The 23,738-nt window shown below is 31.8% G+C and overlaps 4 protein-coding genes across 7 annotated transcripts in view; 3 read left to right on the forward strand and 1 right to left on the reverse strand.

Moving 5' to 3' along the window:
* LOC106776247 (protein LST8 homolog) overlaps positions 1-2,772 on the forward strand; it is an 8,314-nt gene extending 5,542 nt beyond the window's left edge. The window contains exons 6-11 of the mRNA XM_014663637.2: positions 279-356; positions 712-828; positions 914-1,008; positions 1,682-1,761; positions 1,846-1,905; positions 2,435-2,772. Of these exons, the coding sequence (XP_014519123.1) occupies positions 279-356; positions 712-828; positions 914-1,008; positions 1,682-1,761; positions 1,846-1,905; positions 2,435-2,562 (558 nt within the window). The 3' untranslated portion in view covers positions 2,563-2,772. The remainder of the gene's footprint in view (positions 1-278; positions 357-711; positions 829-913; positions 1,009-1,681; positions 1,762-1,845; positions 1,906-2,434) is intronic.
* A 2,446-nt stretch (positions 2,773-5,218) lies between these two features.
* On the reverse strand, positions 5,219-5,978 carry LOC106775571. Its single transcript, XM_014662717.2, has one exon. It carries the CDS (start codon positions 5,936-5,938, stop codon positions 5,465-5,467), a length of 474 nt encoding a protein of 157 aa, XP_014518203.1. The 5' UTR covers positions 5,939-5,978; the 3' UTR covers positions 5,219-5,464.
* A 3,324-nt stretch (positions 5,979-9,302) lies between these two features.
* LOC106775542 lies at positions 9,303-9,934 on the forward strand. The gene is made up of 2 exons (XM_014662684.2): positions 9,303-9,436; positions 9,509-9,934. The coding sequence occupies exon 2, from the start codon at positions 9,572-9,574 to the stop codon at positions 9,755-9,757; it is 186 nt and encodes a 61-aa protein (XP_014518170.1). The 5' UTR covers positions 9,303-9,436; positions 9,509-9,571; the 3' UTR covers positions 9,758-9,934.
* Positions 9,935-19,712: 9,778 nt separating this feature from the next.
* On the forward strand, positions 19,713-23,738 carry LOC106776243. 4 transcript variants are annotated; one of them, XR_001376886.2, is made up of 6 exons: positions 19,715-20,218; positions 21,432-22,537; positions 22,661-22,816; positions 22,897-23,076; positions 23,175-23,259; positions 23,420-23,738. XR_001376886.2 is itself a non-coding variant. In XM_014663631.2 (5 exons), the coding sequence occupies exons 1-5, from the start codon at positions 19,930-19,932 to the stop codon at positions 23,432-23,434; spliced, it is 1,740 nt and encodes a 579-aa protein (XP_014519117.1). In that variant the 5' UTR covers positions 19,713-19,929; the 3' UTR covers positions 23,435-23,738. The 4 variants fall into 4 exon arrangements, 3 of the variants coding, with proteins under 3 accessions (XP_014519117.1, XP_014519118.1, XP_014519115.1); XM_014663631.2 differs by lacking the exon at positions 23,175-23,259 and having other exon boundaries at positions 19,713-20,218; positions 22,903-23,076; XM_014663629.2 differs by lacking the exon at positions 23,175-23,259.

Genomic DNA, 23,738 nt, shown 5'->3' on the forward strand with positions numbered 1-23,738 from the left:
CTAGACACAATATAATTATGATAATTAGAGTAATCTAGACACAATATAATTATGATAATTAGAGTAACCCTAGACACAATATAATCATGATAAATAGGATAAATATCCTAACATGTTTCATTGCATTTCAGTTGAAAAAAGGGGTCGTTGATAACTTGATACTGTTTCTTCAATGATAATTTTGCTATACCCAGATACACCTGACTGTGGTTCTCTTGGGTTCTTCTTTTTGTGGTTGGTTCTAATGGATCTGTTTTGTTTTCTTTGTGATCTAACAGACGGAACTAATATCTGGTGACCAAAATGGCAATATCCGAGTGTGGGATTTGACTGCAAATTCATGCAGCTGTGAATTGGTACGAGTTATGATGTTTTCTGTTGTATATGGATATCATTGTAGAACAAGATTCAAAATATTCTATTTCCAAGAAAAACAGTATTTACAAAGAATGAACTGTATAAAAATTTTAAACTCTGTAACACTCCATACACCTTGCAAAAACACTCCATGCTTCACCCAAGGATTTTTTTCTGAACTAATTAAATGGTGTATAGATTTTTTAATATTTTTTCCTTTTTGAGAAATGTCATTCCCCAACTCCTTATGAGTATATATTCCTAATTCCTAAATGTCCTTTTGGAGAATTGTCAATCGCCTTTTGATAAATACTATGGATGAAACACTATTTTCAACATGTGGAAGAAATGTAGGTGCCAGAGGTGGATACAGCTGTACGGTCTTTAACTGTAATGTGGGATGGGAGCTTGGTAGTTGCAGCAAATAATCATGGGACATGTTATGTGTGGCGCTTGTTGCGAGGAACTCAGGTTGTGCCTTCACAAAAATATCAGAATGATATTGCCATGCTATCAAACTTTACTTGTTTGACCCAGTAGAGTATGTTGATTGCAGACAATGACAAACTTTGAGCCTCTTCACAAGCTACAAGCACACACGGGATACATCCTCAAATGTCTTTTATCACCCGAATTCTGTGAACCCCACAGGTTATAAATGTTATGCTTATATTTTACATATTTTTATTCCTTGTCATCTTATTAATGTCAGCAATTGAATTGTAATGTATTTGCAAAATGGATCAAATGTCAATGTTCTGTTTAGATAAACTGAAATATTGGCTCTCTTTTTTATGAAAATTAAGTAATGAAGTTGAGCGTAAGCACATGTGTGCAACATGTTCACCTGCATGCTTTGTTGATGAGTACAATTTATAGGCTTTGGGGGAGACTGTTACCCTTTTAATTAAAGCTCTTGTCGGTGTTTTTGTTCTATAGCTAAGAAAGTACGGTGAAGCTACCTATTGTTCTAAATCATATTCATGGTCCACTGTGTTGAAGGTGTGCCTCTCTGCACTTGCTTATTCAATATGCAAGTGGTCTGAGAATATTTAAATCTCTATACTTGTTTAAATTGGAAATGTGCAAGTTTAAATTGGAACACTTAACATTTAATACCGCACCTTGCTGGTTGCCCAAAACTGTCGACTGGATGGTTGCCTCTAGGTATAAGCATTTCTCTATATTTATATATCTAACCTTCACTGGCTGAGGGTCCAGTTCAGCGTTCCATCCCAGTACTGATAATTTTTCTGTCAATAAGTATTGATGTATCTCGGCTTCTGTAGGTTTTAATATTTCTTTTATGGTGTTATTATTTTAGGTACTTGGCAACTGCATCTTCTGATCATACTGTCAAAATATGGAATGTTGATGGTTTTACACTAGAAAAAACTCTTATAGGTAATTTATGAAGTCGTGTGATAATCAAGTGCTTTCTCACTTTTCCCAAAACTTCGTTTTCATTAAGTGAGGCTGTCTGACCAGGTCATCAACGCTGGGTGTGGGACTGTGTCTTCTCTGTTGATGGTGCCTATCTTATTACAGGTACTGAGTAATTTTTCAATAATTTTCCACTTTTGCTTTTAGCATTCAGCAACCAGATGTGTGTGAAAAGGAGTTTAACTTAGAAGAGGTGTTATATGATATTTTCTACAGTTATTCCATGATATTTTTTTCACATCACATCTTTACACTATGATTCCATGATCTGTAATCATTTGATAATAACTAGTGTGTTAATTGTGCTCTCTCAGAACATCTTTTTATGCGAAAGAGGGTAAAAAGGAAAAGGAAGCATTTAGTAGAAATTGTTGGTGTTGAAACATTTTTGTCAGCTATACATTTGAGTGGCCTGTCCACGTCGTTTCTTGTTTTAACTGCGTAGTGATTGTTTAGTGACCTGTTTTTGAAAATTGCAAATGATAACGTTTCCCCCACACCTGCAAAATAGAGTCCTTTAGTTATCGATTATTGTGCTTGATAGTCAATTAAACATATCTGATCTTAGAATTTATAATGATCGATTATATTACAATATAGTTCCATTTATTTAAGCCACGTATTTTCGTTGCAGCTTCATCTGATGCAACTGCTAGACTCTGGTCTATGTCAACTGGTGAAGATATTAAAGTTTACCAAGGACATCATAAAGCTACAATTTGTTGCGCTCTACACGATGGGGCTGAACCCGCAACATCATGAGATAATGATCATGAAGTTATTTTCTCCTCAGATACATTTTGTTTTGTATATAATAATCTGTCTCTTTGGTTGTGAAGTTTACTTTAGTTCTTTGAACTGTAAATCCTCAGTGAGGGATAAAAGAAAATGTTGGAATAATCTTAATTGTAACATGAGAGTATTTCTAATATTCTTTATCAGAGATTTCTCAATCAGAGTGATCTTATCAAACTGCGTAGAACAAAAAAAAATATTAATTGCGCATAATTTTTCATGTAGATCAACTTCATCATGGTCACAATTGTATTAAAAGAATGGTGAATAGATATCACTACTCAGCTGGTTAAAGTTGCATATTAAGAGCATATAATGATAGATTTCAATTTTTTCCCCTCTAATTTAAGTAAGCTGTTTGTTAAAAAAGAAACATCTCTGGAGAGGATAGATTATAACTGGGAAAAACTGACTTAAAGAATTTTTAATTTTGTTATATCTTATGTTATAAATTCTCAGTTGTTTTAAAATGTAAGCGTTTGTTTTATTTATCCAAAAAAATTAAAATCTCTTTCAGTTATTTTGTCCAAACAAAAACTAATTTTGATTAAACGGAGTGTACATATTACCAATTATGAAAATAATATAATCTTTTTATCTATTCCACAAAAGAGGACATATCTGACACCTTTTTTTTAAAAGGGTGATCGAGGCGCTAACTTGGTATATTGCAAAGATCAAACTAAACCTTGGAATTTACAGATCAAACTTCTTGCGTTAGACGTTGGGATAAACTTTTCTATATTTTTATCACATTATTTTTGTTTACAATTCTTTCTGTTAAACAACTTACAAAATAATACTGTTACTGCAATAATGTTTATAAGTAAACGAATGATTTATTACATGCATAATTTGTTAGTATTATGGAGCTTGATTTAGTCTAGTTGGGATGTAAACATACTTCTATTATATTATATATTGGATCATGTTAAATTGTTTTGTTTATTTTTTTTCTTATATAGTTTTTTTCTTAACCTAATTTTCATTACATGTAAAATCATCCTAGTTAAAATAACATTTAAGTAAAATTTATGTACTTGGAAAACTGTAATTCAACCATTAGTAATCAATATTTAATTAATGAACATTGATATCAGCATCTTCGACTTTTTTTTACATGTTTTTATAACAAAAACCAGTTTTCTTAATATAAATTGTTTAACTGTGCATGAACACTTTTTTTCCTCATTGAAAATTATTATTGTCTTCTAACATTACATTACTGAACATGCAAAAACATTTTCATCATTGAAGGTTTGATTGGGATAAATATGCTGGGTTGCATATTGAGGAGGATAACTATATATTATAATAGGTTCTCTGCATTTTTCATTATCATTGACTTCTTTTCTGGGTTCTCTTCTAATCTCTTCCTTTATAATCTCAGCATGCTTACTTAGTTTCTTCTTCACAGCTTCAACAAGTTTTGCCCCCTCCATCGTTCCCTTAACAATGACCAGTGAGTTTTCTTTGTCCACCTCCACAGAATCAACACCTATAAATCTAATTCAGTTCATCTTTTTAAAAAATTTATTATGACTTTTAGTGAACAAAAATATCTACCTTCCATCTTCTCAATCTTGTTCTTGACATCTCGTACACAGCCTTCGCAATGAATATATATCTTGAGCACTACAGTTTTTATTTTAACCTGCTTGCAATAATAAATAATAGATAAGAGACCAATAACAATAATAATAATAATAATAATAATAATAATAATAATAATAATAGAAAATTTAAAATTTACACCTGCTCCTTTTTATCTTGGATATTTTTCTGTTTGTCTGGTTTTGGTTTTGGTGAAATTAACTCAACGTTCTTGCTGTATTTCTTTTGAAGTCTTTCCAAAACCAGGGAAGGATTATTCACAGCTTCACCTTTTACAATCACCCTCTGTTGTTCTTTGTCGATTTGAACTTGTTTTACTCCTAAACATGGTATAAACATCACATTTCTTAATTACATACTAACAAGAACACAAACACGACTATATGTATTATTAACAAAGATCTGCAGTGAAAAAAAAATTACCTGCCAAACCTTTCAAACACTTACAAATTTTGTCTGAGCAACCTTCACAATGCACAAGTGCTTTTAAAATAATAGTCTTCTCTGTTTCCTTCTTTTCAACATTTTCTTTCTTTTCCTCCTTTTGTTTAAATAAAAACAAAATAATAATGTGAACTATGTAATGTTTTAAACAAATAGACACAGAGAAACGTGATTTGGTTTGTAGTTGAAGAATAAAATGCAAAAGATAAGATTGAGTAAAATAATATATAAAGAAGTAGATGTTGCTTACATTCTTCCCCATGGCCCTCACTCAACTATGGTATGGCATGATAGTTACTGTCAGAGCTTGTAAATTTATATACTCTAATCATTATACCACTTACGCTAGATATATTTATTGTCATCACTTACATAGAAAGATGGAATAATATTGAATTTGCATAACTCAATATCAATGTATACATTAATGTCTTAATGTTCATTCAAATTCATATCTAGAAGTTCCGAAATTGCCACAGAACGTATAATGCTTATATTTTAACGTCCATTGGTAAATTTTAAGGAAAGATCAATATAATAAAAGCCAGAAATAAATTAAGGAGATTTTGTATACATACGTACACATACATATATATCATGAAATAAAATGATACCAATAGTGAAACTTTAAGGCATCAACGAGTGTTTACATATAAATCATTAACACGAAGATTACAGTTTTACTTACTCATAAAGATCTTAAATACGATTGAACTAACAAAGAAAAGAACATAAATAGTCCAAAAATCATATCAGGAAAACATCATGGAGCAGAGGTTTAAGATTGACAAAAGATGTTTATTCCTTTGAATTAGAAACGAGATTGATGATCACTTTTGGAAGCTTCTTTATCTTTCTTCTTTCCCTTCTTTTCAGCAGGTTTCTCAGCCTTGTGGTGGTGGCTTTGAGGAGGTTGAGGTTGATCGATGAAATCTGAGATATCGAAATGCACACCAGGGTCATTGGCTTGGTAGCTACCGCCATACATGATGGAGTTGTTGACGGCTTGGAAGTTGCTGTTGATAAAGGTGGTCAATGCTTCAGACTCACCAACATTAGTTTTGCCTGATTTTTCATCCAATTCACTTCGCAGTGTTGCTCCATCGTTGGTTCCTGCAAGAGTAATGATCCTGGTGTCATTTTCATCCTCCTTCTCCAAATGGTGGGTGGAGTTGTTATCAGTGACACGATGAGTGATTGCAGACACCATTTTTCTGATTTCAGTGTCCAAACTTTTGTGTTTGTCGCCTGGCGCAGGAGGAGATTGAGCTGATTCTGAAGGCATGGCTGGCTTAACAACAAAAGTGTGTATGAGAGTTGAAAACATGATTTATTTATATTGCAAGAAGTTAAAAAGTTCTTGTGCGAATAACTTAAAGAGTGTGTGGAATGACTTGAATGAGCAGAAAAAAAAAAGCTAAAGAAAAGAATTGGAATTGCTTGGAAATGAGTTAACTTGTTTATATGTGCCTGCCATGCCTCAGTCCTTATACCATTTCCAAGGGAAAGAATCGTTGCTTCTGCATGGAAACTTTTTACGTACAAACTTAACCAACTTCTTGGTTTTCGAAATCTTCTGAACCCTGTCATCACCGTATCTTTCACACTATCTTTTTTCTTCTTCTTCTCATTTTACTTTCCATATTCTTTTAAGTTGTTGAAGTATTAGTGTTCTGTATAACCAACCATATGTAGATAATATAATATCTTATCAGTTAATCACTCGTCATTTATATAATAGTTATCGATTGTTTGTTGAATATGTTTCATGTAGTAAATTTTCAAAAAAATTTCATTTATTTAAAATATTTAGAATGTATAATAAATTAAACATTTTATCATTTGTAACTAAAATTTAATCATAATATTCGAAAACCATCATTAAAATTAAAAACTTATTAACTAAAATAGGTTTGGCATTGAAAAAAAGTTTGAAAATTTGTACTTCAATATTTTAATTTATTTTATAGATCGTCAAAAAAGTTATATAAAATAAATTAGTTGTATACAGTTAGAATACTTTTAGCTGAAAATGAACTTTCAAACTAAAAGATGTATTTTTGCAAATTTTTTAACTTGTTTTTTTCTTTGATTTGTTAGTATTTTTTTAATGTGCATTTCATCCTTTAATTTTCAATAAAAATTAAAATTAGTTTTTTTTATTTTTAATTTTGATCCAATTTAATTCTCTAACTTTATAAATGCGTGGATTTAATCTTTTTAATCAAATATTATTAAATTTATTTGATGTTTTAAACATGTTTCATCATAACATTTGAATTATTTACACTATTTAAGTGAAAAATATGTTTGAAACATTAAATAAATTTAATAAAATTTGGTTAAAAAAGTTAAGTTCACACATTTATAAAAATGACTACTTGGTACAAAGTTTTGAAGAGATATTAATACCAATTTTTCTTAGAAAAATAAAAAAATTGGAGAAAGAGTTTCTTATAGGATATGAATAACAGTCATCTTGTATTTGGACAAGAAATTTCAACAATTCTAAAAATTTGATTACTTACCATTAAATTATCTTCATTTCTTAAATAGTTTGTTTCAATTAAATACTTAAAATATTTTAGATTTCAATTTTCTTATTTGGATTAAACAATTTAATTTAGTTTTAAGGCAAAAAATTATTTTAAAAATATTTGGATAACTTAGATCTTCCTTTCAATCTACATTAACTTAGCTCGACCTTGGTTGGAACAAATTCGTCTCAACTTTTGACTTAGATCTGACTTAACCTTTGTCCTACGAAAAATCGGCTTGATCTTCGACCTACATTAATTCTCTCAATCTTCGACTTGACCAAATTGCCTTAACCTATATAATCCAAGTTTACTTATCTCGACTTTTGATTCATGACAACTTGTCCCAAATCAACTCAACTCGACCTTCAACTTAGACTCACTTAGCTCAACCTTTAACCAAGAACAATTAAGCTCGACCTTCAAATTTGGCCAACTTGACTCCGCCTTTGGCTTAGACCATCTTGTCTAGACCTTTGGTTGGAGCTAACTTAGCTTGATCTTCAATAGAGGTCAAATTTGCTCGACCTTCGGTTTAAGGCAACTCAGTTTGACCTTTGGTCTATTCAGACTCGATTTGACTTTAAGTATGTGTTAACTCATCTTAACCTTTGATCCAAGTGACTCAACTCAATCATCGATCCAGACAAACTCGACCAGGCCGAATTAATTCGACCTTTGGATTAGACTTGACTCAACTCAACGTTCAACCTGAACTAACTAGACTTAACGTTCGATCCAAACAGGACTCAACCTGATCTTCGCTCCAAGTTAAGCTACTTATTATCTTTTATATTTTTACATACTTCCTCTATGTTAATTCTATGTGTTTGAAAAACTTTGTTGTAAAAATAACTACAAATATTGTAATACAACTTTTGTAGTTATTATGCTTAATACTAATTAGTAGAACGATACTACTCGTCCAAATTGTTATAATAAGATTAATGTAAATATTTAAGACAAAAAAATATGCTACATTGGAAAGTGAAATAAATATAATTAGTATAATTTTATTTATAGAAAATATTAAAAGAGTTTACAGATTTAAAAGTTAAAATTAAAAACAATCTCAAAATTAATTTTGTCAATAAATTAAAATAAAAAAATGTAATAGCGTATTAAAATATTGATTATATAATTTACATCTATCTTATATTTCATGAAATACTTATAATTTAATAAATTGAGTTAATACTTATGAGTTGTCAATTGTTACGAAATTTCTCCCAAGTAATTAAGGTTTTAGAGAAATATTACAATTTCTCTCTACTCAAATACAATTATCATTTGTGGTTTAAGCATTGACTCTCCTTCCTTAAAGGGTATCCAGTCACTTAAACAATATATAAAATCTATATTGTTAAAGTTTTCATATATAAAACTCATCCACAAACAATCTCTATCAATAAACTTCCTAATCAATGAACAAAAATATATAAAAAATGAAAAACTTAATCTTTTCTTCTTTTATTTTAAAATTTGATTCCTTAATACTTCTTAAAAGTGTTTATGAACATCTTACCAAAAAAAGCAATTATTGACGTTATCTTCCTTCCTTATACTTTTGTACTACCAGAGTGAAAGAACACGTTTTTTTCTTTTAAAACGAAATACTCTGAAAATGATATTTATTTGTAGAAGATATTTATTTTTCGCTTAAAATTTTAGTGTGTGTTTTATACAAATGTGTGTTTTTTTTTTTGTTAGGAATATCCTCAAAATATCAAATATACAAGAAACACTGTACATCAATCTTCGAAAATTTTCAAACGAAAATCACTTTAATTTTTTAAAAATTTATAATCAACTTTCTAAATGAATAGAAGCACTAATATTTTCTTAAAATTGAAACAAACACTCAGAACTAGGATACCTTGGAGAAAATATTTCTTGTAAAAAGTAACTCTGTATAAGCAAAAGTTGGTGAAAGTAATTTTTTCTCGAATTATGTACTGAGAATGAATTAATGATTGACAGATATTTAGGTTGTAACGTGGCGCAAGATACGGGAAGACATCATCATCGTAGCACGATAACTTATTTTATTTTTTTATCAAGACTGGAGAAGAATATAAAATGTAAAAGGGTGTGTGAGAAGATAAGATTGAGACATTGAACAAAATCAAAAGCACACTGAAACACTAAACTGGAAACCGGTTACCACTCGTCGCTTTTGGAGGAGTGGCTGCGCCGCTGTTATTATCCCATTCCAACCTCACTCTCCAATACTACCGGCTACCCAGGTCACCTTCCCTTCTTTTTTTTTCTCTTCCAACATCTCTTATTTAAGCTAAAAAATCTCGTTCATAACTCAGTGTCTGTTTCCAAATACAAACTCAACCCGACCCACCGGAAGTTGGAAAAAGAGAGTGAAAGAGATGATATTGGTGTCGATCGTGGCGGAAGTGCTGGAGGAGTACACGGCGTTGCTGGCGAGAGTGGTGGAGCAGGTGTTCCGTTCCGCCCCTATCCCTCGACGGGTTCGTTTTCTCATCCTCCGCACCCTTCCCTTCGTTTCTTCTCACCCTAGGGCCATTCCACCCCCTCCCACCCATTCCTATTAGGATTCTTCATTTTCTTTTCACCGTCACTGTTCCAATTTTGTAAATTTCAGATCTTTTCTATTGACACTGGAATCATATATTCTGCTTCGTTTAACCTTTCTCATGTTAATTTTTCTTCTATGAACGAAATATCTGTAGTTACTATGATTGATAAAATAATTCCATTTTCCTTGTCGAGTTATTATTGCAAAAAATTACAATACTTTACACGACTTTAATGTAATAATGAATGTATTTTTAAAGTGAACGACGTGATGATAGGATGTTGAGCAGTGTGCATAACACAATATAGAATTGGTGGTGATAACGTTAAAAAATCGATTCTGACAACTTCACTGTCATCTCTCAAGTTCACGAGAAAAGCTTCATTTTCAAGTCATTATTATCACTGTTTATCTGTAATATCGCATTTCTTGAACAAGAAAATAACAGTGAAGAGGAGATAGATGCACACCCGGTAATGTTCTGGACTCTTCGGAAACTTTAAATAAATTATATGAATATGAATTTTCATATCATTATTATTATTTTAATAACTAGGATTTGACTTTTTTTTTTTTAAAAAGGTCCATTCAAAGTTATTGTTCAGAAAGTTAATGATTTTAAAAATGGTTATACGAAAAAATATTTTTGTAACATGTTAACTTAATAACATATTAATTTTGTCGGGGGACTTTAGATAAGAGAAGGGTGGATTCATTTAATATGAGAGATGATACAATATAATATTTTTATAATCAAGAAACTGTCTCAATTCGCATAATCAAAACGAATTTGAAAGAATTAGGCGTTTTCTGCTATCCATCAATTATAACCCAACATAATGTGAACATATAAACATGGAACCACATTGCCTCACGTGCAAGACATGGAATCTTATTTAGGTATAATAATAACTTATCCTTGTCCTACTCCTAACTTTCTATAGTTTGAAAATAATTCTAATCAATTATACTTAAGAAATTACATCTCATCTTTTATTATCATATATTCGTTTCAACTATTTTTTTTTATAGTATATAGTTCTTAACTTTACAACTATCGCTTTATCTACCATCAATTTCATATATTATTATTGATGTTGTTTATTTAAAATATAACTTAATTATAAGTGTGAATGCTAAAAAATTACAAATTAATTTTAAAGGTGTTCTGCTTCTTTTTTTCTGCGTGTTTGAAGAAAGCACGATATGTCATTAACTTGAATTTTTTTAATAAGTTATTTCAGTTGAGCAATTTTCACAAAGTAACTACTTAATAGCTGTTCATTTTCTCTTCAACATAATTTTATATCCAATAAAAAATCATAATTTTATATTAAAAGTAGATAATTCAGGGAAACCAAACACACATTGCATTACTTTTACAAAAAATAATAAAATATTCTACTCCGTTTAGTTCATTTAAATTACTAGTTTGTTATTAAAAAGAGAAAACAAAATGATTATTTTTAAATAATTAATAGTACAGAATGTAACATAAGACCACTAGGTACATTAGTTATTAAAATCTTATAAGACGTGATATTAGAAGCTAGGCCTTCATACTATATATATATATATCCATTGTTGTCTGTTATCGTTACTCTCAGATAATACAAATTGTAAAGGTTTACATATAATAACATTATCATGCTGGAAATAAAACTATTATCTTAATTAGTTCTTGTTCAACAATGTTAACTATGTGAAAAGAAGAGCACAGAGATATAACAGAGAGATGGTAGACCCAATTGAACTGAATGAAAACTGTATATTAAAAGTATATAGGATGATAAGTACAAGCTGTTTATAAAGGCAATGCTAAAAGACATGGTCAAACTAAGTGACCGTTATTACAGTTACAATTTTAAACTATTCAACATTCCCCTCTTAAATTGAAACTGCTGAGAGATTTAATTCCAAGGAGTTCTCTCAATTTCTCAAATCTGTTTTGGCGAAGAGCTTTTGTAAAGATATCAGCAACTTGGTCCTCCGTTGAGCAATGCAGAAGATCAAGCTTCTTTCTATCTACTTGTTCTCTCAAGTAATGAAATCTTGTTTCAATATGTTTACTTCTTCCGTGTGCAACCGGATTTCTAGCAAGGCTAATAGCAGATTTGTTGTCTACCATGAGTTTGACTGGTTTGCAGTAGTTAATCGATATTTCATCAAGCATCGCCTCAATCCAAGCACACTGACATGTGGTTTCTGATGCAGCTACGTATTCGGCCTCGCATGAAGACAATGCAACAATTGATTGTTTCTTCGAGCACCAGCAGAATGCAGCTCCCATGAACTTGAGTACGTATCCAAATGTGCTCTTTCTGTCCAGCTGATCTCCAGACCAGTCAGAGTCNCTCCAAGCTTCCAGAACTCCTACCATTTCATTTNGTTTNTGCTCGTAGAAGAGTCCATAGTCTGNTGTGCCTTTTAGGTATCTTAATATGTGCTTGGCAGCACAAAGATGTGATTCTCTAGGATCTCCCATATACCTGCTAATTAGTCCAACACCATAACTAATATCAGGTCTACTATTGCATACGTACCTGAGTGAACCAACGATTTGTTTATACAAAGTTGCATCCACCCTTTCCTCCTCTGCTTGCAGATTCAATTTTGTGTTGGCCATTATAGGTATACAGGTACTGTTGCAATTCTCCATGCCAAACCGTTTCAAAATATCACTCACATACTTCTTTTGATGCATCAGAATTCCACCATCTACACGTGAGAATTCCAGCCCAAGGAAATAGCCTAGACTTCCGAGATCAGTCATCTCAAAGTCTCCTCTCATTTTTGCTTTGAATGTGCTGATTGCTTCTTCATTGTTACCTGTTATTAAAAGATCATCTACATACAAACAGAGTAATATAATACCATTATTACTGACCTGTTTTGAGTAGACTCCGAATTCAACCATGCACTTTCTGAATCCATTCTTTATCAACCAGGAATTAATGTGAACATTCCACGCCCTTGGTGCTTGCCTTAGTCCATATAGAGCTTTGTTTAGTCTAAGAACTTTCCACTCTTCTCCTTTCTTCTCAAAACCAGGTGGTTGCTTTACATATACCTCTTCTTCTAGGGGTCCATTAAGAAACGCAGATTTCACATCCATTTGGTAAATCATCCAATCTTTTGCATTTGCAATAGCCACAATAAGTCTTATTGTTTCCAACCTAGCTACGGGAGCAAATACCTCAGTGAAGTCCACTCCAGGCTTTTGAAGAAAACCTTTAGCTACAAGTCTTGCTTTTAGTTTAGCAATTCTGCCATCCGGTCTAAGCTTGGTTTTAAACACCCATTTTACCTCAATTGCATGCTTGTTCTCAGGTAATTCAGTCATGGTCCATGTTCCATTCTTCTCAATTGCATTTAGCTCTTCTATCATTGCCTCCTTCCATTCTTTTCTCTCAATAGCTTGTTCCCATGACAGTATTTCAGTGTCCGCAGCAAAAGCATAGTGAGTGATTTCACCTGTTTCTGTAACTTGATCATCACTGATTACCTCATGATCCGTAAGTCGTGTGGATGGAAAACGAATTCTTCGTGACCTTCTAGTGTTATTATCACTGCTTGTAGTTCTGGTTTCATCACCTATATTCATTTGACTATTATCTTCTCCTTCTTTTTCTCTTAACCAGCTGGACACACATTTATTTGAAGATGATTCTGTTGATTCAACTTCTTGCCAATTATAAGTTGTAGACTCATCTACAAGAACATCTCGACTTATCACTATCTCCTTCTTTCTTGGATTGAACAATCGGTATGCACCTGAACTGTGATATCCAACCAGTATTAATGTCTCACTTTTGTCTTCAAGCTTTTTTCTTCTTTCATCTGGGATATGTTTATGACATACAGCTCCAAATATCTTCAAATGCTTTACTGATGGTTTAATTCCTGACCAGGCTTCTTCCGGAGTGGTGTTCTTCAGGGCTCTGGTTGGACATCTATTTAGAAGATAGGAAGCTGTGATGACAGCTTCTCCCCAGAGATTATGCGGAAGCTTCTTTCCCTTCAGAAGGCATCTTGTCATCTCAACCAAGGTCCTGTTTCTTCGTTCAGCCAATCCATTGTGTTGTGGAGTGTAGGGTGCAGTAACTTCACGAATTATACCTCTTTCCTCACAGAATTTGTTCATTTCTTTGGAGTTGAATTCTCCTCCACCATCCGTTCGTAACAGCTTCATTTTCAACCCGGATTGACGCTCGGTCATTGCACAAAATTTAACAAAGGTTAAGAACACTTCTTTTTTTTCTTTCAGCAAATAAACCCATAATTTTCTTGTCCACTCATCAACAAATAAAAGAAAATATTTGTTACCTCCATATGTGACTGTTTCAAATGGTCCACAAACGTCTGCATATACAACTTCAAGTGACTGTTTTGCACGTTTAGGAGCTGTATCTGCAAACTTTGATCTGGTTTGTTTTCCCAGTATACATCCTTCACAGATCTGAGTAGGAGTAGATATCACAGGTACTCCTTTTACAATTTCTTTGCTGCTTAACAAACTTAAACTCTTAAAGTTTAAGTGGCCAAATCTATAGTGCCATTTCCAACTTTCTTCTTCTATACTCATAGCTGATAGACATTGTATGGATGCTGTATTGAGATTGACTTTGAAAGTTCTATTCTTTGAAATGGGAGATTTAATAATCAGACGCTTCTTCCTGTCAAAGATTTCTATTGAATTTCTTCTCGTGCTCATGGTATAGCCCTTTTCAATCAACTGCCCAATACTTAACAGGTTGCTTTTTATTGTTGGAACAAATAAAACTCCATCCATATATGCTGTTTCGCCATTCTTGCATGTGAGAACCACTCTTCCAACTCCTTCTGCCATCACCACACTGTTATCTGCAAATCGTATTTTGCTTTTCTTGCTTGAATCTAGATCAACAAGCCATTCTTTTCTACCAGTCATGTGGTTGGAGCATCCAGTATCGAGATACCAGTATTGATCATTTTCGATATTTTCTTGGTGATTACCTGACAGCATTGCTTGATCATTTATCCCATTTGCCTCTGCATGTTGCGATTGATCTGCACGTGACACGTTAGTAAAATTTTGTTTCGTGTCAAATTGGTACATCACGACTGGAGATGACATGCAATCATGCGTTTCTTTACTGTTACGTGTTGCATCCGATGTCCACATGTCGTTGCAAAACCCACAACATTTGTCAAATGTTTTCGCTGTCTTCATCATCGTTTTATTCATGTCAGCACTTTGAATTTCATCTACTATATTCATTAACACCACATGCTCTGAATCTGAGTTACCATCATCCTGTGCCAAGTTCGCCTCACCATCATTCTTGTTTTTCTTGTTCGATTCATTATACCAGCATTCCGAGGAGTAGTGTCCATATTTCTTACATGTGTAGCACTGAATGTCGCGTTTGTCAATTCCCTTTCTGCCTCTTCCTCTTGTGCTTTTACCTCCACGATTACCTCCTTCTTGTTGATCATCATCAATCTCTTCGCTGTTTTGTTCAGACGATTTCGAATTTCTTCCTCCGCTGCGACCTCCACCACGTGATCTTCCTCTGCCTCTGCCTCGGTTCTTGAAACTTTGCTTTGTTCTTGCGTGGAAAGCTTGATTCGTTGTTTGTGTCGCAGCTGCCTTCTCAGCATTCTTACGTTCCAGTAATCTTTGTTCATGTGCTACGAGGGAATTCTGCAATTCCTCAATTTTCAACGTTTCCAAATCTCTGCATTCTTCGATAGTGATCACAATGTGATCATACTGCGGTGTCAAACTACGCAAAACTTTCTGGATGAGTTTTCGATCTTTAACAATTTTTCCACAAGCCCTCATGTCATTTACAAGCGTCTGGATCCTTCCCATGTAATCTGTCACGGTTTCCTCTGCACCCATACCCAGAAGCTCATATTGACGCTGCAATGCTTGTAGTCTCACTTTTTTAACTTTTCCAGTATTCCCGTATCCTTCTTGGAGGATATCCCAAGCTTCCTTGGCAGTAGATGCTTTAGAAATCTTTTGAAAGATGGTTGGAGAGACGCATTGATGAAGGAGCATTCTGGCTTTGCAATCCAGACGGCGTTCTTCTTTGTGAAGTTTCTTCGCAGCTGCTGTATCTTCTTTGCTTTCTTTAATTCCCTGCCTCACGATTTCATCAACCTCTTGATACCCAAGAATTGCCTCCATTTTAACGCACCAGTCATCAAAATCTTTTCCATCAAATACTGGAAGATTGTTGTGCATCATGCTTGCCATTGTACCACTTCTTTGATCGACACCAAAGATCTTACGAATTTCCCTTGAATCGAAACAACAGCTCTGATACCACTGTTAACTATGTGAAAAGAAGAGCACAGAGATATAACAGAGAGATGGTAGACCCAATTGAACTGAATGAAAACTGTATATTAAAAGTATATAGGATGATAAGTACAAGCTGTTTATAAAGGCAATGCTAAAAGACATGGTCAAACTAAGTGACCGTTATTACAGTTACAATTTTAAACTATTCAACAAACAAAATATTCTAAATAAAAATTCTTTCAAACTTTCATCAAGTTAATATCAGTGTCTATCAAAAATACAAAGACTAATTGTTTCTTCTGGACTAAAATGTAATTATATTCATAATGATTCAGTATTTCAAAAATATTACAAGATGGTTTTGTGATTTTGTGATATTGAATTAGATTTAAAGTACAATTAATTTTGTGATATTGAATTAGATTTAAAGAGTAATTCTTTATCAGAATTTCTTTTTGAAAATTACTTTTTATAATGTGTTTGAATGTAAGATTTTATTATTTTTTAAAAAATATTTAGAAAATAAGTTGTTTATATTTTAAGTTACTTAGTCTTTTAAATATTGTATTTAAATAAAAATAATTAAGGTTCATTGAATTTTAATTTTATTTAAATAGATATTTAATTACCACTAAGTATAAAAATTACTTTCAAATAATATTAGAAACTTCAATTGAAAAGATAATTAGTATGTGAAAAAAAAAAATAACGGGTAAAAACTTCAATAAAAAAACCAATTGCGATCAACAATCACTTAAAATAAATCACATTGGCTTATAAAATTATATCAAACATTTTAGTTGATCTTACATTCAAAGATAAATAATATTGGAAATATCAACTAAAAAATATTCATATTAATATCGATAAAAGATTATAACTTCAAAATAAATTACAACTTCTTGTACTAATTTCGATGAAAAAAAAAAGAACTTTATTAACATCAAACTAAAAACAATTTTATTAATACTTAAGATAAATCTAATTAACATTGGTTAAACATACTCTAGCCTACATTTTAAATACTTCCAAAACAATCTCAATTAATAATACTGGTTAACATTAGTTAAAATAAATATGTATTTAAAATAATTAAAAATACACTGTGATGTAAATAAAAAAAATTCTAACTAAGGTAAGTGTATAAATAAAATATTAATAATGGCAAACAAAAGAAAAAAGGGATGTTGAACCTGTGCTTCAATTAAGTTAATGACATTTGGACCAGCCGAAAGTCAATAATATCATGATTGAGATTAAATAAAAAATAATAAAACAAAATAGATACATAAGTTTAAAATATGGTAGAATGTGAATAATTTTAAATTCTTAAAATATATTTAAAATTAATTAATTTTATAATTTCAATAGATTTTATTAAAACTTTCAGTCTACGGAATATTATACTATAATATTCGTGGTATTTTTTTTAGTAAAAGTGTTGATATCTTATTTTTTCTTTAAGACATATTTTATTATAAAAATGACAATTAAAATAAAACTTAAAAAGATAAAACTTGTTATTTTTATGAGTGTTTCTTATAAATTTACTGTGCATGTTCTTTGTTTTATCAATATTACTTTTTAATTTTTAAACTCTCATAATTTCATTTACCACAATAATTATGGAAACTCTGAAGTAGCATACATGACACAACATTGTAATCAAGATGGTCATTTACGAAGTATGATCAAACATCACATTCTCCATCACTATATGGTTTGAACTATAGTTAAGAAATCATAGCATAGTTTGAACTATATGGTTCTTTGTGAGTGATCTACCTAACATCCAAAACACAACCATGTCTTAGATCTACATTCTAATCTTATCAAAAGCACTTTCAAACATTCTATGCGTTAATTTTTTTTTATATATATAAATCATATAAAAAAAAGTCAATGTAATGCAATTGTAAAGTGCTTCGTATAATAAATTTATTGTGACTTAATGTACAAGTCACTTATATATAAATAAATAAAATTATACACAAAAAATTCAGTTTGTGAAAAAATTTATAGAATTTTCTAATATTTTAAATAGAAAACATTTATCTATCTTAAAAAAAAAACATAGTAATATTGATGTAAAATATTAGGATTATAAAATCTTCCATCCAAACACTGACACAGTAATTTTATATTCCTTTTATAAATTCTTTCAATGTTTTAAAACAAATATTGAATAAAAAATAAAGATATTTAATATCTCAAACAAATTGTACATAATATATTAAAGTAAATATTGAATATTTTTATCTAATAAAAAAGACAGAGAATTAACAAATTTGTAAAAAAATTATTGAAAGAATTTTTTTTTTGTCAAATACTTTTCAACTCCACATATTAGTGTTCTTTTATTTAATCCCAGAAATTAAACAATTCTTTTAGGTAAAAATTAAAGAACCTAGTCAGAAACATTACAGTAACCTCACTTCTTCATAAAGTAAACAACCAATATAACAGCATCCAAAACCCAGAAACATCTATGGTAGTAAGTAATGACTTGCGTAAAGATATTCAGTCCATTAAAGGCCCAAAATCAACCATTTGGGGTTTTTGGGAAGCCCAATATCTCCCCTTGAATATGGGTAAAAAATAAAAATTTGGTAAGGAAGAAGCTACAATGGGTGTTGCAAACACTTTAATATCGGAGAGGGGAGTGAAGAATCTATAAGCATGAATGATCACTCGATAAATGAAGTATCTCTTTTAATTATGTTTGTGTTAAGATTTTTTTAATTACTTAAACTTTTACCCCAAATGAATTGTAGGGGATTTCAAGTTTTACAGAAACTTCCAGGATACAAGAACCTATAATTTGGTAGGAATTTTTACCAAACTTTGAGAAAGAGTAAGAGTAGCCACAAAAGTATAAAAAAAGTGTATTTTCTCTTTTAAGTTTATTAAATTTTTTTAAAAAAATACAAACAGATTAATAAATTTGATACTTTGTTAAGAATTCGTATTACACAGTACTAGGTTGTATTTTTTTAAAAAAAAAAATTAATTAAAGTGTTGATACAAATTTAATGTATTATATTTTTTTTTAATTTTAATTGAAATTGTGATATTTTTACACTTTTTTTTTGTTATAATAAAGTTATATTACTTCTCTATTTTTAAAATGGTATCATTTTAATAATTTTGAGTACAAAATTGTTGCCTGGACTTTAATGTTATTGCAGTAGTAGAAACAATAGCTTGATAACAACAAGAGTGATAAATGAACTAGACAAAATAAACTCTGTACAGTAAATAAAATGAAATGCACTTTTTTAAGGAAAAAAAGAAGAAGGAAGGATATAATCATAATTGAATTGAAATTTTCTTGAATTATAGTTCCATATACTTTTATTTTCTCATAATAATTGGGTAAGATAAATATAATGCTTTCCTTTTTATAAATGGAACATGAGATATTATAAAAAAGCAGTCAAACTTAAGTGCATTAATAGTTATCACTTTCCAAAAATATTGACATTTTATCTATTTTGATGTTAATAATTAAAGTTAATGGAAGATTAAATGCCAATTGTAATTAAAAATGTTAATACCAACAGAATTTTTCTTTTCTTCATTTCTAATGAAAAATCAGAAAGAATTCCTCCATTTCTATTTCTATTCCATACACTGAAATAAAATTTGGAAAAAAATGTTTCTGGGACTTCTCTCCTTCACCTTCCGGGAAGTACAAATTTCGAATAAATTAATTTAGCAATAACTACAGAAATCCAACAAAACAGAAAAAGAGGAAAGAGAGGGTAACTGGGGCCTGCACACTCCTTGCTAAGGAAGCTATACACTTTTTCCGAAGTGAGTATCCTCACAGGCTTTGATTTTGCACTCTCTGTTTAGTTTCCCACTTCCAAATTGCAAAGGAGAGAAGAAAGATGATGAAGAATCAGGGCAAGCATGTTACTTCGTTGACCACGACACGTTTGTCGCCACTTGCCAAACCCTTCACGCTCAACCGTTCAACCCTCCAACCTTGTTCAAATTCTCTTTTTTCAGGGTACCCTTTTCTTGAATCACCAAAAAAAGGCGACTTTGATGGGTTTGGGGAGGATTTTTCCTTACCCACTTACTCACCCTTAGGCCATGGGAAACAAGGGGAGGATTCTCATGAGAGTTTGTTTGCCAACGGAAGTGATCTTGCTGACTCGACCATGTTTAAGGAAGGTAGTTTGGTTTTTTTCTTCTGATGTCTTTGTTTGATTGAATTACATGTGTGCTCATGGTTGACTCTTTCCTTTTTTTTTTTAACTTCTGTCTATAGTCATGCAGATGTTATATTGGTTGTGCTTTTATTACCATGTTGATTTGCACCACCTTAGTTTTATCTTTTAAGGTCAATGTATAATTTAGATGCATTTTATGTTTATGTCAGTCACCTTAATAATTGATCATGCTTCATTCAGTTTTTTGAATATATTAAGCTTTTTACTGCTTAAATGACGATTACAAGCTGGAAAATTTTCAGCGTGTGGTTCTATGAATAAAAATCAAATTTCTATGAAACTCGAGGAATCTTCATTGCTGTCGAAAATAATATTTGAACAATCCCTAAAGCAAGCAACACTTCATCACTTCATATCACAAACTCTTTTTTAGCTAATTTGGTATTTATAATATCCCATAATATAATCAGGCTTTTGTTGAGAGTAATAGATATGATACATTGGCATAAAGTACCTCAGAAATTTGTATTCTTTGGTTTCCTTGCCTTTGTCCTCAAGAATGAAAAAAAAAAACTAAATAGACAGTTTACTGCTTTGCAACAACAAATATGACATTGTTTCCTTGATTTTAAGTTTTATCTTTTACTGATATGTATAAAAATTCTATTACCATTTACTCTTCCAACCTATTGTTAGCAAGCCCACCAGGATTAAAGTTTGATTGTGCATGGTTATCTTCGGGAAACTCTTTGAAGTAAGTATTCTGTGAGAGTTTGAGTCTATTCAGTGGCAAATTGGTTGTTATCGAGTAAATAAATCCTTATCTTCACTGTTCTAGTTGATAGTTTTTTTTTTTTCGAGGGTGATGAAGGAGAGATTATAAATTTGTCCACACAAGAGATTGACATCACTTTTAATCTAAAATCTCAAAGATTTATGGGTCTTTTTTCTTATATTGTGTTTAACTTTGTCATTTTTATCTAATGTGGAATCCAACTTACACTTGGACTATTCACAATACTACTCACCCTCTCCAAATAACGAATTATAGGTTTTAAAATGAACCAATATAATTAGTTCAACTATACACGCCGCCAGGGGTATCTAAATCTTACTTCCATCTATGGTTGTATTTTAATGTTCTTGAACTTTGGTATTTATGTTTTCTTTTGTAGTTTTGACCTGTCTAGAAAATTATGGAATGACATCTGCAGGTAACCAAGCTGTTCATGGGTTGAGTCCTTTCCTAACAGAGTCTGCCAGTACTGGTACAGTTGTAGCAGAAAGCCTTCTGTCAAATTCTAAAGGCACAACACTTGTGGACGATGAATCTAGCATTTTTCCTCTTTTTAATTGCAAGGTTTCCTCTCTCAAATCATTAACAACAGATATGTCCTCTGCTAAACATACTTCTCTGAATCAGTCTTCAACAAATTTGGTTGAAAATGACTCTGATGTGGATTCTCCTTGTTGGAAGGGAACCATGGCTTTTTGTCAAACTCCAGTAGAAAATTCAGGATCTATACAAACTAATAATGTAGAGAAAGCAACAGAAAAACATAACAGTTTAAACCCGTTGGCTCCTCAGTTCTTTCCTCGTATTGCATATGTTAAGGATGATTTTGGATCTTCCAATTCTGGTTCACCTGTAGCTACTAATGTTTTCCCCGGAGAGCATATGCTCAAGAAAACTGTTATGGCTGAATCCCCTGTAGAACTGAATACAGGGATTGACCTTCAGCCTTCTAGTAACACCTGTAGAAAGGAAAAGGCATCTAACACCATTAATGATCCAAAAAATAGCTATTTGGATCCTGCTCTAAATTTGCATTGTAAGGTGACACAACCTTCCTCTAAAGAAGATTGCTCAATGTCCATAGGAAAACTTGAAGCTGTTGTGGATGCAGATAATTTTGCCGAGAGAACTAAAGATCCCAGGGTTTGTAGGTCAATCAGTGATGCTTTTACTACAAAGAGCTGTTCTCCAATTTCAACTCTGGCATCATCGTCATCGAGGGTTGCTGTTGTTACTGATCTTCTGAAAACATTTGAAGGTATTTCAAAGTCCTTAAGTAAAGCTCCAACACCTGATGTTGGGATAGTGGTCAGTGCAATACATGTTCTTTCAGAATTGCTGGTGCAAACATCCATGGATGGAGTAGGCCCAAATAATGAACATGGTCATGATGAGATTATGATCGAGCAAATAATCAATAATCTAAATGATTTTAGCGCAAAAAGATGTGTCCAAAGGATTTCAACCCTTGAGTCAACTGCAGATAATCCATTTTGTCATAATAGGTCATTGGAGCTTCCCAAGGTATGTATGAATCTATTTCCTAGTTAATTCGGTTTGCAACAGCCTAATTGAGCCAGATCTTCTATTGCTTTCTGCTCAGTCTTTAACGCTACTGAAACTGACGTGTACGTGTTTACATTTAAGGGACTTGAGATGACAAGTATAGAGAACCTTAATGATCCAAACAAACTTCATTCACAAAATGATTATACGAAAAAGAAAACAGTTTATAAAATGTTTGGTCAGAGTGGAAAGAGTTTTTTGGCCCCTAGCAGTGATAAAGGCCATGAAATTGCTCAGGTACCGGCTGTGATGATAACTAAAATCCAATCAGGTTTTATGTTTTTCATAATCTGAAAAGAATGTTTGAATTATTGAAGCTTCAGGTCATTCGGAGAAGTCTAGGGAAAAAACTGGATTTTGATAAACACATGCATCCAGAGGCTTTACTGTTTTTGAACTTATGGCTTGATTCTGAAGCAGAACGATGTTTTAGCAAATATGAAACCTATCATTGCCTTATGGAAGCTGGGCTGGATGTAAATTGTACTACTGTTGCGGTATTTCCCTCTCCCATAAAATCTTACAACAGCCTCTTTTTGCTACTATAGTTTGTCATAATGCTTAATATGGGCTAATTCTTGAAAAATTCCTGCAGAGTCCCCTTTAATACACTTTTTCAACACTACTAGGTAAAATTTATGTAGGTGACAATAAATGATATTTGGGACTCATTAAAAAAGGTAAGAAAAAAGTGTCTTACTAACACTTAGTCACATTTGTTTCCTGAAATAAATATTGGATTGGGGGTGTGGGGAGGGGGGGTGAGACTCTTTACTAAAAGTAACTGTCATTTTGCATATTAACTTGGGTGATGTATCAATTATTTATTTCTATTTTCAGGAATTATTGAGCTGATGGCGCTTTGTAGATTTGCAAGAGACGCAATGGATGCTGCAGTAATCAGACATTGTAAATATCATACATATTTATCATCAGCTAATTTGAGTACGAGTCTGTAATTGTACAAATGCAACAGATTCACGAAAATGCGAAGGATTTGTTATGTTTGATGTACTTCTGTCATGCCTATAAAAACTTATAATTTTTGTTTGATCTTGGGAAGTTTGCAAATAGATGGTAGCATATTTCTGTAAATGACGTAAATATCATGCTGTTAAATGATAACGTACTTGTTGAATGCATGAAGCTATTCACGTCA

The sequence above is a fragment of the Vigna radiata genome, chromosome 10 (assembly GCF_000741045.1).
Source record: "Vigna radiata var. radiata cultivar VC1973A chromosome 10, Vradiata_ver6, whole genome shotgun sequence".
Classification (NCBI taxonomy): Eukaryota; Viridiplantae; Streptophyta; class Magnoliopsida; order Fabales; family Fabaceae; genus Vigna; species Vigna radiata.